Source organism: Salvelinus namaycush, chromosome 1 (genome assembly GCF_016432855.1).
Source record: "Salvelinus namaycush isolate Seneca chromosome 1, SaNama_1.0, whole genome shotgun sequence".
Taxonomy (NCBI): domain Eukaryota; kingdom Metazoa; phylum Chordata; class Actinopteri; order Salmoniformes; family Salmonidae; genus Salvelinus; species Salvelinus namaycush.
Genome location: NC_052307.1, coordinates 49258933 through 49272702, shown reverse-complemented (window position 1 = coordinate 49272702; position 13770 = coordinate 49258933). Strand labels below are relative to the sequence as shown.

The 13770-nt window shown below is 42.4% G+C and overlaps 1 protein-coding gene across 1 annotated transcript in view; it reads right to left on the bottom strand.

Annotated features, from left to right (window-relative positions):
- The window catches only part of mapk8ip1b (mitogen-activated protein kinase 8 interacting protein 1b), a 193119-nt gene that overhangs the window by 44436 nt on the left and 134913 nt on the right, over positions 1-13770 (bottom strand). Inside the window, exon 2 of the mRNA XM_038998890.1 lies at positions 11961-12072. Within this exon, the coding sequence (XP_038854818.1) occupies positions 11961-12072 (112 nt within the window). The remainder of the gene's footprint in view (positions 1-11960; positions 12073-13770) is intronic.

The window sequence follows — 13770 nt, the reverse complement described above, 5'->3', positions numbered from 1 at the left end:
CCATTCATTTTCCCTGACACCCAAAAGCACTCGTTACATTTTGAATGCTTAGCAGGACAGGAAAATTGTCAAATTCACGCACTCATCCCTACTGTCTCTGATCTGACAGACTCACTAAACACAAATGCTTCGTTTGTAAATGATATCTGAATGTTGGAGTGTGGCTATCCCTGGCTATCCGTAAACAAATAAAAAAACAAGACAATTGTGCTGTCTGGTTTGCAAAAAATGGTATATGATTTATACTTTTAATTTTGATACTATTAAAAGTATATTTAAAACCAAATACTTTTAGACTTTTACTAAAGTCGTATTTTACTGGTTAACTTTTGCTTGAGTAATTTTCTATTAAGGTTTCATTACTTTAACTCAAGTATAACAATTGAGTACTTTTTCCACCACTGGCGACAGGGCAGGCAGTAGTTGGTAGTTGGTGGTGTTCCGGCCCGACTAGATGCTAACGGTTGATGCAAAAACAGATTTCTATATCATATGATGGAGTTAGCTGACGTCCAGCCGTTGTGAGATCTGGCATGCGTCTGCAATGTAGTTGGGTAGGAACACCACCACAGCCTGAGGATCCTGATGCCTGGCATTGCATTGGCCAATCACCAGTTTTTTGACACAGACATACGAGACATGAACATAACATTTCTATGCACAAAAGTATGTGGACACCTGCTCGTCGAACATCTCATTCCAAAATCATGGGCATTAATATGGAGTTGGTCCCCCCTTTGCTGCTATAACAGCCTCCACTATTCTGGGAATGCTTTTCACTAGATGTTGGAACTTTGCTGCGGGGACTTGGTCGGGCACTGATGTTGGGAGATTAGGCCTGGCTCGCAGTCGGCGTTCCAATTCATCCCAAAGGTGTTTGATGGGGTTGAGGTCAGGGCTCTGTGCAGGCCAGTCAAGTTGTTCCACACTGATCTCGACAAACCATTTCTCTATGTACCTCACTTTGTGCACGGGGGCATTGTCATTCTGAAACAGGAAAGAGCCTTCCCCAAACTGTTTCCACAAAGTTGAAAGCACAGAATTGTCTAGAATGTAATTTTATGCTGTAGCGTTAAGATTTCCTTTCACTAGAAGTAAGGGGCCTAGCCCGAACCATGAAAAACAGCCCCAATGTTTGTCTATGGAGATTGCATGGCTGTGTGCCCGATTTTATACACCTGTCAGCAATGGGTGTGGCTGAAATAGCCGAATCCACTAATTTGACGGGGGCGTCCACATACTTTTAGCCGTATAGTGTATCCTGTATGTGTATGACCAAACACAAGCTACAAAAGGAAGGTTTATCTGCATAATGCTAGAAGGTTTTTGAAATAGAAGATACCAGTTCTATTATGAGCTGGGTGGTTCGAGTCCCGAATGCTGATTGGCTGACAGCCGTGGTATATCAGAATGTATACCATGAGTATGACAAAACATTTCTTTGTACTGCTGTAATTGCGTTGGTAACCAGTTTATAATAGCAATTAGGCATCTTGGGGGTTTGTGGTATGTGGCCAAGGGCTGTATCCAGGCACTCCGTGTTGCGTAGTACGTAAGAAGCGTGTTCCAACGCTGCATATATTTTCAGCAATGAATCTTGCAGTAGATGAGATAAAACTGTTGCCATGGAGATAGGTTTCCTTTTCCTCCTTGGCTGTGTTTTCGTTGGCTCATGCACACCCACACTCCACCGATACGCCCCCTCCCTCTCTCCCATGGGAGGGGGGTGATGGAGGAGAGAGTGAGGGGGCGTATCGGTGGAGTGTGGGTGTGCATGAGCCAACGAAAACACGGACAAATAGGAATCATCACCCCTCCTCCATCAACCCCCTCCCTCCTTCTCTTCATCTTCTCTGCTCCCTACATTCTCCCTCCTCCCTCCCTCATTTCCACTCCCTTCATTTAGCTGTTTTCTAAAACAAAGAGGTCTCTTTGAGGAATAACAAGTCAGCTGTTTGTCCTCTCAGCAGTGTGTGTGTGTGTGTGTGTGTGTGTGTGTGTGTGTGTGTGTGTGTGTGTGTGTGTGTGTGTGTGTGTGTGTGTGTGTGTGTGTGTGTGTGTGTGTGTGTGTGTGTGTGTGTGTTCAGGGATAATGCAGAGAAAGTAAATGTAATTACTCTATTTCATAGCCTGATTCAGCCCTGACATTTTGTATTTTTCTACATCCATACAAATGACCGCAAATCAAATCCAATTGCCCTGCACTCTAATGAGTAAAGGCTTACCTACACAACCACACGTACATGCATGCACAACAATAATTAAACATAATTAAGAAATGTATTGAACTTAGTAGAAAGTTAATTAAATGTTTTAAACTTAATTCACATAAGACATTAAAAGAACGCAAAAGTGATTCTAATTTCCTGCATCTTTCTGCAGAAGCACGCATGCACGCAAGTCATCGCTCACTCTTCACAGACATAGCATCGGGGACAAGGATGAGTGTGTGTGCGCATGTTTCTTTGTGTTGGTTGGATGTGTTTCAATTAAAAATATATATATTTATCCTTTATTTCAGTGGTACTCATTTCTTTGGACACTTTCTCACTCCAACTTATCAAACCCCTCAAGAATTTAAGCACAAATAAGCTAAGCACAAAGAAGAATGATGAAATCCATAACAAATGCAAGCTCTCATTTGTTGTGTAGGCAACTTTTTGTGGTGCGTGCATATGTATTCACCCCCTTTGCCATGAAGCCCCTAAATAAGATCTGGTGCAATTACCTTCAGAAGTCACATAATTAGTTAAATAAAGTTTACCTGTGGGCAATCTAAGTGTCACATGATCTCAGTATGTATACACACCTGTTCTGAAAGGCCCCAGAGTCTGCAACACCCCTAAGCAAGGGGCACCATGAAGACCAAGGAGCTCTCCAAACAGGTCAGGGGCAAAGTTGTGGAGAAGTACAGATCAGGGTTCAGTTATAAAAGAATATCTGAAACTTTGAATATGCCACTGAGCACCACTAAATTCCTTATTAAAAAATGTAAACAATATGGCACCACAACAAACCTGCTAAGAGAGAGCCGCCCACCAAAAGTCACGGACCAGGCAAGGAGGGCAATAATCAGAGAGGCTACAAAGAGACCAAAGATAACCCTGAATGAGCTGCAAAGCTCAACAGCAGAGATTGGAGTATCTGTCCATAGGACCATTTTAAGCCGTACACTCCACAGAGCTGGGCTTTACGGAAAGAGTGGCCAGAAAAAAAAGCCATTGCTTAAAGAAAAAATAAGCAAACACATTTGGTGTTCGCCAAACATATGGAAGAAGGTACTCTGGTCAGATGAGACTAAAATTGAGCTTTTTGGCCATTAAGGAAAACAAGATGTCTGACATAAACCCAACACCTCTCATCACCCCGAGAACATCATCCCCACAGTGAAGCATGATTGTGGCAACATCATGCTGTGGGGATATTTTTCATCAGCAGGGACTGGGCAACTGGTGAGAATTGAAGGAATGATGGATGTCGCTAAATACATGGAAAATCTTGAGGGAAACCGGTTTCAGTCTTCCAGAGATTTGAGACTGGGACAGAGGTTCACCTTCCAGCAGGACAATGACCCTAAGCATACTGCTAAAGCAACACTCGAGTGGTTTAAGAGGAAACATTTAAATGTATTGGAATGGCCTAGTCAAAGCCCAGACCTCAATCCAATTGAGAATCTGTGGTATGACTGAACCTCTCTTGGGTAGGGGGCAGTACTTTCACGTCCGGATGAAAAGCATGCCCAAGGTAAACTGCCTGTTACTCAGGCCCAGAAGCTAGGATATGCATATATTTGGTGGATTTGGATAACACTCTAAAGTTTCTAAAACTGTTAAAATTATGTCTGTGAGTACAACAGAACTGATATGGCAGGCGAAACCCCGAGGACAACCCCCCCCCCCCCCCCCCCCCCCCGAGCCTACCACTGTTTTCAATGTCTGTCACTTTTATTATAAGGCGAAATCCTCCCAGATTGCAGTTCCTCGGGCTTCCACTAGATGTCAGCAGTCTTTAGAAAGAGTTTCATGCTTGGTTTTGGAAAAATGAGGCAGAAATTGTAGTTTTTCTAGGTGGCTCCAATTTTGGCTGTGGTGTTTCCAAACGCGTGGAAGAGAGCGCGTTCTTTGGTATTTTTCTCCGGTAAAGACAATAACGATTCTCCGTCTTAAATTTGATCATTTATTCACGTATTAGGGTACCTAAGGATTGATTATAAACGTTGTTTGACTTGTTTGGAAAAGTTTATTAGTAACGTTTGGGATTCATTTTTTATGCATTTTGATGGAGGGAAACTGACGGATTATTGACTGAAGCGTGTGAGCTAAACTGAGTTTTTATGGATATAAAGAAGGACATTATCGAACAAAAGGACCATTTGTGAAGTATCTGGGACCTTTTGGAGTGCCAACAGAAGAAGATCATCAGAGGTAAGGCATTTATTATATCGCTATTTCTGACAGCCTGGTTGAAATATGTTTTTCATGCTTTTGTATGCTGGGCGCTGTCCTCAGATAATCGCATGGTGTGCTTTCGCCGTAAAGCCTTTTTGAAATCTGACACAGCGGCTGGATTAACAAGAAGTTAAGCTTTATTTTGATGTATTACACTTGTGATTTTATGAAAGTTAAATATTTATAATTCTGTAGTTTGAATTTCGCGCTCTGCAATTTCACCGGATGTTGGCCAGGTGGGACGCTACCGCACCACCTGCCCATAAAAAGTAAAGATTGCTGTACACCAGCGGAACTCATCCAACTTGAAGGAGCTGGAGCAGTTTTGCCTTGAAGAATGGCCAAAAATCCCAGTGGCTAGATGTTCCAAGCTTATAGAGACATACCTCAAGAGACTGCAGCTGTAAATGCTGCAAAGGTGGCTCTACAAAGTATTGACTTTGAATAACGTTGAATAGCTATGCACGCGCAAGTTTTCTGTTTTTTAGTATTACATATTTTGCATCTTCAAAGTGGTAGGCATGTTGTGTAAATCAAATGACACAAACCCCCCCAAAATCTATTTCATCTCCAGGTTGTAAGGCAACAAAATAGAAAAATGCAAAGGGAGGTGAATACTTTCGCAAGCCACTGTACCCCATAATGCGAAGTGAAAACATGTTTTTAGATATTTTTGCAAATGTATTAAAAACAAAAAACAGAAATACCTTATATACATAAGTATTTAGACCCTTTGCTTTGAGACTCGAAATTGAGCTCAGGCGCATTCTGCTTCTATTGATCATCCTTGAGATGTTTCTATAATTTGATTGGACCTGATTTGGAAAGGCACACACCTGTCTATATAAGGTCGCACAGTTGACAGTGCATTTCAGAGCAAAAATCAAGCCAAAAGTCAAAGGAATTGCCCGCAGAGCTCCAAGTCAGGACTGTGTCGTGGCACAGATCTGGAGAAGGGTACCAAAAAATGTCTGCAACATTGAAAGACACAAGAACACAGTGGCCACTATTGTTCTTAAATGGAGGAAGTTTGGAACCACCAAGACTCTTCCTAGAGCTGGCCGCCCGGTCAAACTGAGCATTTGGGGGAGAAGGGCCTTGGTCAGGGAGGTGACCAAGAATCCGATGACCACTCTGACAGAGCTCCAGACTTCATCTGTGGAGATGGGTGAACCTTCCAGAAGGACAACCATCTCTGCAGCACTCCACTAATCAGGCCTTTATTGTATTGGCCAAACGGAAGCCACTCCTCCTAAAAGGCACATGAGAGCCAGCTTGGAGTTTGCCAAATGGTATCTAAAGGATTCTCAGAGCATGAGAAACAAGACTCTCTGGTCTGATGAAACCAAGATTGAACTCTTTGGCCTGAATGCCAAGCGTTACGTCTGTAGTAAACCTGACACCATCTGTACGGCGAAGAATGGTGGTGGCAGCATCATGCTGTGGGGATGTTTTTCAGCTGCAGTGACTGGGAGACTAGTCATGATCGAGGGAAAGATGAACGGAGCAAAGTACAGAGAGATCCTTGCTGAGAACCTGCTCCAGAGCGCTCAGGTCCTCAGACTGGGGTGAAAGTTCACCTTCCAACAGAACAACGACCCCAAACACACAGCCAAGACAACGCAGGAGTGGCTTCGGTACAAGTCTCTGAGTGTCCTTGAGTGGCCCAGCCAGAACCCGGACTTGAGCCCAATCAAACATCTTGATTGAGGAGAAATGGCACCTTTCAATGGTTCTCATACAAAACAATCTCTAAGCACAACCCTGTATAACCAAACCCCTTCCTCATCTCAAAGACCCATCTGTACATCTCCCCCAGCCTTTTGACTTTGACAGATCATTCTTCTCAAGAGTAGCCCTTGGTGGTTGATTTTTCTAGGTTTGTATTTGTTTTGTGTTTGGAGAATCTGCAGAGAGAAGAATGAGGTGGTTGTCATTACTGTTGTAGTCTTGATTTGATATATTTCAGTTTCCCTTGCTAGTTTCTGTCCCACAGTTAGGTTGTTGGACAGTAAGGTTTGTCCCCTCCCTCATGCTCATGTACACAAAATGCAGCTGCTTTGGGGTATTTTTCAGCAGGGCACTGTGAGTTTACAAAGTGAAAAGGAGTAGATTAAATTGCTTACATGGTCTGGAAGGTACTCTGTGGTCATCAGGCTACATCTAACCACCTGTAACCGCATTACACAAACCCATACAAACACTACCAAATTCATGTTTATGCCATTATTACTGTAAATGTAGATATCTTAGCCGTCAAATTGTAAATATTTTTGCCAACTTTCCTTCAACTTGTGCAGAGCGAGGGGTTGTTAGCACATGCTGGTGGAATCAGATTATGTACCACCAACAAGAAAACACACATCAGTACACAATTTAACCTCCCCACTAATGGTATTGATCTGTTCATCGCTGGTCCGACCAATCGGATTCCACGCTTCAAGATTGCTTCGATCATGTAGACTGGGATATGTTCCGCATAGTGTCGGACAATAACATTGATGAATACGCTGATTCGGTGAGCGAGTATTAGCACATGCATCGGTGATGTTGTACCCACAGCGACTATTAAAACCTTCCCCAACCAGAAACCGTGGATTGATGGCAGCATTCTCGCAAAACTGAAAGCGCAAACCACTGCTTTTAGTCAGAGCAAGGCGACCGGAAACATGGCCGAATACAAACAGTGTAGCTACTCCCTCCGCAAGGCAATCAAACAAGCTAATTGTCAGTATAGAGACAAAGTAGAGTCGCAATTCAACAGCTCAGACACGAGAGGTATGTGGCAGGGTCTACAGTCAATCACGGACTACAAAAAGAAAACCAGCCCCGTCGCAGACCACGATGTCTTGCTCCTAGACAAACTAAACAACTTCTTTGCTCGCTTTGAGGACAATACAGTGCCACCGACATGGCCAGCTACCAAAACCTGCGGGCTCTCCTTCACTGCAGCCAACATGAGTAAAACATTTAAAAGTGTTAACCCTCGCAAGGATGCAGGCCCGACTCTCTTTCGTTTAAATCAAATCAAATGAAATAAAATATTATTGGTCACATACACATGGTTAGCAGATGTTATTGCGAGTGTAGTGAAGTTCCGACAGTGCAGCAATATCAACAAGTAATCTAACATTTCCACAACAACTATCTAATACACACAAATCTAAGTAAAGGGATGGAATAAGAATATGTACATATAAATATATGGATGAGCAATGACCAAGAGGCCTCGGCACAATGCAATAGATGGAATAAAATACAGTATATACATATGGGATGAGTAATGCAAGATATGTAAACATCATTATTAAAGTGGCATTAATAAAGTGACTCGTGATCCATATGTTAGAGTCGCCATGAATATCAAGTCTGTATGTAGGCAGCAGCCGCTCTGTGTTAGACTGTTAAACAGCCATCACTGATGGCCTTGAGATAGAAGCTATTTTCAGTCTCTCGATCCCAGCTTTGATACACCTGTACTGACCTCACCTTCTGGATGGTAGCGGGGTGAACAGGCAGTGGCTCGGGTGGTTGTTGTCCTTGATGATCTTTTTGGCCTTCCTGTGACATCGGGTGCTGTATGTGTCCTGGAGCGCATGTAGTTTGCCCCCGGTGATGCGTTGTGCAGACCGCACCACCCTCTGGAGAGCCCTTCAGTTGTGGGCGGGGCAGTTGCCATACCAGGCGGTGATACTGTCCGACAGAATTCTCTCAATTGTGCATCTGTAAAGGTTTGTGAGTGTTTTAGGTGACAAGCCAAATTTCTTCAGCCTCCTGAGGTTGAAGAGACGCTGTTGTGCCTTCTTCACCACACTGTCTGTGTGGGTGGACCATTTCAGTTTGTCCATGATGTGTACGCAGAGGAACTTAAAACTTTCCACCTTCTCCACTGCTGTCCCGTCGATGTGGATAGAAGGGTGCTCCCTCTGCTGTTTCCTGAAGTCCACGATCATCTCCTTTGTTTTGTTGATGTTAAGTGAGAGGTTGATTTCCTGACACCATACTCCGAGTGCCTTCACCTCCTCCATATAGGCTGTATCGTCGTTGTTGGTGATCAAGCTTACTACTGTTGTGTCGTCTGCAAACTTGATGATCGAGTTGGAGGCGTGTATGGCCACGCAGTCATGGGTGAACAGGGAGTACAGGAGGGGGCTGAGCACGCACCCTTGAGGGGCCCCAGTGTTGAGGATCAGCAAAGTGGAGATGTTGTTTCCTACCTTCACCACCTGGGGGCGGCCCGTTAGGAAGTCCAGTACCCAATCGCACAGGGCAGGGTTGAGACCCAAGGCCTCAAGCTTAGTGATGAGCTTGGAGGGTACTATGGCGTTGAATGCTGAGCTGTAGTCAATGAACAGCGTTCTTACATAGGTATTCTTCTTGTCCAGATTGGATAGAGCAGTGTGATGGTGATTGCATCGTCTGTGGACCTATTGGGGCGGTATGGAAATTGCAGTGGGTCTAGGGTGATAGGTAAGGTGGAGGTGATATGATCCTTGACTAGTCTCTCAAAGCACTTCATGATGACAGAAGTGAGTGCTATAGTCATTCAGTTCAGTTACCTTTGCCTTCTTGGGTACAGGAACAATGGTGACTATCTTGAAGCATGTGGGGACATCAGACTGATGATTCTGTTTCTTCTTCACATCAGCAAAGAAGGACTTCGTGTTTCAGAAACTCACTTTATATAGAGGGGCCATCACTCTTTCACACTGTGGTAAATAAAGCCTGTTTGTTATTTAGAATATATTTTTTTCTGTTTTTAGAAGGAGAGAAACCAAAAGTCCACCGTGCCTATTTTTCGAAAATCATCAGTCCACATGTCAAGTGTAATTCGCCCATTGTATTTACCTAAGTTCTCTCTCAACTCCAGGACCACCGCCAGCTAATTTTTTTGTTGCCTGATGCAGGACTGCCAGAGAAGAGAGACTCTCGGACTGAAAACAACTCCATTAATTTACGATTTTTTTTTTACATTTGTGCCACAGTTTAGGCTACCGATAGATCAGCGTTCTAACTCCCCCTTGTGATAGTGTGGTGCAATGACAGAATGGCGCAATTTACCACAATCTGCCACCATCTACCACAAATGGTCGCGGCATAAGCTCAACACCTTTTAAAGGAAGAACCACTGTATAGGGTAACCTTACAGAGACATTTTAATTCATTCTAAAATCATGTGAACCTCTATACTGTCAACATATTGTGTGACTTATTAAGTCATTTCTGTTCCTTGAACCTATCTTGCTGTATAGCAACGGGTTCATATACTTATTTACACAATACATTTCCACTTTCTACGGAAGCCCTGACGCCCAAGGCAAAATAAAGTTCAAAAACGTACTCTTGGATTTATCTCGTTTGAACGACTTTTATTTTTTTTACTAAGTCATTCAAACGAGATAGTATCTTGTTTGAACGACTTAGTATCTTGTTTGAACTACTTATTATCTCATTTGAACGACTTAACCCATTACAGTCGAAGCCTTGCCTAAACTGGGGAGGGGTTCTACTAAGATATAAATCATGTTTAAGAAGGTCAAATCAAGTGTCATTTTGCTATTTCATTTAGAATTTTAAGACCCCTTGATGTATAAAAAATGTAAATATGAAAACAGAATTAGTTTTTTTTAAGTGTATTTGGCCTTATTGCTCTTAGCCAATACAAATGCATTGAATAACAGATGTACTTAAATATAGTGCATTCGGTAAGTATTCACACCCCTTGACTTTTTCCACATTTTGCAAATGGGTCTGAATAAATAAAAAACTGTTTTCGCTTTGTCATTATGGGGTATTGTGTGTAGATTGATGCGAAAAAAAGCCAATAATCAATTTACAATAAGGCTGTAACTCAACAAAATGTGGAAAAAGTCAAGGGGTCTGAATAGTGTCCGAATGCACTGTAGAACAACAGAGAGTCCCCCCAAAAAAATCGAAATTAAGTTTGTTCTGAAGTGTCTGTCCTATATCTGAGAGATATAAGAAAGATCAGGAAACGTTGTTTTGTATTTAACCCCTTATTTTTGGCACTAAACAGTCTCCATACACTGTATATACAAAAGTATGTGGACACATTCAAATGAGTAGATTCAGCTATTTCAACCACACCCGTTACTGACAGGTGTATAAAATTGAGCACACAGCCATGCATCTCCATAGACAAACATTGGCAGTAGAATGGCTCGTACTGAAGAGCTCAGTGACTCAATGTGGCACCGTCATAGGATGCCACCTTTCCAACAAATCAGTTTGTTAAAATTCGCTAGAGCTGCCCCGGTCAACTGTAAGTGTTTTTATTGGGAAGTGGAAACATCTAGGAGCAACAACGGCTCAGTCACAAAGTGGTAGGCTACACAAGCGCACAAAACGTGACTGCCGAGTGCTGAAGTGCGTTGCGTGTAAAAATCGTTTGTCCTCGGTTGCAACACTCACAACCGAGTTCCAAACTGCTTCTGGAAGCAACGTCAGCACAAGAACTGTTTGTCGGGAGTTTCAGGAAATGGGTTTCCTTGGCCGAGCAACCGCATACAAGCCTAAGATCACCATGCGCCATGCCAAGCGTCAGCTGGAGTGGTGTAAAGCTCGCCGCCACTGGACTCTGGAGCAGTGGAAACATATTCTCTGGAGTGATGACTCACGCTTCACCATCTGGCAGTCCGACGGACTGATCTGGGTTTGGCGGATGCCAGGAGAACGCTACCTGCCCGAATGAATAGTGCCAACTGTAAAGTTTGGTGGAGGAGGAATAATGGTCTGGGGCTGTTTTTCATGGTTCGGGCTAGGCCCCTTAGATATCCTATTTCCAAGAGCACCGATGATCGCAACCTAGTGATTTTAAGCCAAAGCAACAACAAAAAATATATTTGAAAGCATCCTCAAAAAGGGTCGCTGGAGACTGAGAACCATGCGTAGTGAATTGATTTGGCGGACGGGTTGCAAAATAAATCCTTGCATTGCAGAGATCAACTTGCTGTGGCAGATTTATAGTCTCATGCAGTAGAAATAATAATAATAATAATAATTAAAGCTGCAAGCAGCGTTGCCGGTGTTCAGCTGTGTGCCCACTGTGCCACCATCAGGACACATTGGACACATTGCCCTAGAATGAGCAATTGGCGTCAGCTAAAGGGGATTTTGACATAGAAACACCAGATTTTCAGCATTTAAAAAAAATATAATTATGATTAACTATGAAATTATGAAAAATATTAATAACCATTTGACAGCAGGAAAAGGCTACATGTTTCCTTATCCAGGACTGCTGACGCAGACCAATTAGGCTATTTCAAAAACTTCAAGTCAATCAACTGGGCAAAACAAATTCTGAGGTGCGCACAGATTATTTGGACAATATTGTTGTGTGGAGTTGTTTTTATTAGCGGGAAGTATTTAAACTGCAATTTTAAAGTGGTGTTTTAACTTAATCTCCAGACCATTATGCATATGTGTGTGTGTGTGTGTGTGTGTTTGCGACTGTCATAAAGCAACTGCAGGTTTGAAGTGCTACCTTACCTTAATCTCTAGGCCCATGTAGTTGAGACTCATCCCACACTCATCTGTGATCTCAGTGATCTCAGACAGGTCGTCATCCTCAAACTCATTCAGGCTGATGTCATGGGTCAACCTGGGGAGAGAAGGAGAGTGGAAGGAGATTGGGAAGGGGGTGGGATAGAGTAAGAAGACACAGGGAGAGGAAATGTTAAACTCTCTGAACCCTCCAAAGCGCAATATATATCTGTACAATCTGTCTGACCAATCTAACTGAACTTTGACATCTTCATTGACAGAAACTGTCGCTAACCCCCATGATGGACGATGTTGTTTAAAAACAATTGCCATCAATGATGTCTATGACAAAAACGGAGAGTTAACATAAGATTAAAATAAATAAAATAAAGTGCACTAAAGGTACGAGTATAACTGAAGAAATGCAGAGCGTGTTGGAATATTTTTCAAATATTATTACTAAAACCGCTGCAAAGGTAATTTTGACCATTGACACTCTTTAAAAATATATTACTGTTGGCAAAGAAACGAGGTGGTTCTCACTCTGTGACTTTTCCTAAATGTGGGACATTGTTAGAAACTAAATAACACACACTTTTATCCAGTTCATTTTGGGCACTATAATGCAACATTGTGAATGTCGCATGTATACAGTTAGCAACATGTTCATACTACATTTTGAATACAGTAAAAAAAATAGAATATGACATCATACAATGCGAGAATGTTTGGCTTGGATGTGCTGGATAATAACAAGGAACGTATCCAGTAAACTCGTGTTTTTTCCCATTCTTATAGCCAAACATACTGTAACTCAGGAAACTTCTGAAACATTTAGGCAAGTGGTCTGTGGAAAATATGCACAGTCAGTTTGGGAGAATTTGTGTTGATTGTCTATATTTTGCCAAATGGCTATTGCATTAAGCACAGATTGAGCCCAGTTGGTACTAGAATTTTTGTTACTTTTGGTATTTCTGTCAAATGTGTCTCACATATCAACTCTCTCTATCTGCCCAGCTGATGTCCCCCTTATAATGCTGCACAGAAGTTAACACACTTGAATAATGCGACACAGCAGGTAGAAATGTTTAAACTGTTAATGACTGTTCGTGAAACTATGTTCATACAGGCTAGGACACTACAATGCAAGAAGATAACGGTAGCTTCCAGCTTTGTAGGCTAACTTTTCTTGCTAGCTTACAGCTGAAGCTATAATCAATTCACTAACCAGGTACTATGTTTCTAATAATATGCAAACCATAACGCAAAATATGCTGATTTAAAAGCTGATTGCCACTAAAACTTTATCCATTCACTTAATCAGTCTCTATCTCATGTCTCTCCCACAGATAATCTATTGCCTCCGCGAAGTGACCTAGGGCGCACCCCCTCTTTTGCCTTGTGAATGACTAGATTACTAGAACCGCCATAGGACAACGTCCACTGACGTGCTTATTTATCCGAATTTTTAAATCACGAACAGAAAAGTATTTAGAGCCATTTTTAACAAACATCACAACAGGAGAGACACAACACTACATAAAGAGAGACCTAAGACAACAACATAATAAGGCATCAACACATGACAACACAGCATGGTAGGAACACAACATGACAACAACACGGTAGCAACACAACATGGTAGCAGCACAAAAACATGGTACTAACATTATTGGGCAAAGTCAATAGCACAAAGGTCAAGAAGGTAGAGACAGCAATACATCATACAAAGCAGCCACAACTGTCAGTAAGAGTGTCCATGATTGAATCTTTGAATGAAGAGATTGAGATAAAACTGTCCAGTTTGAGGTGTTTG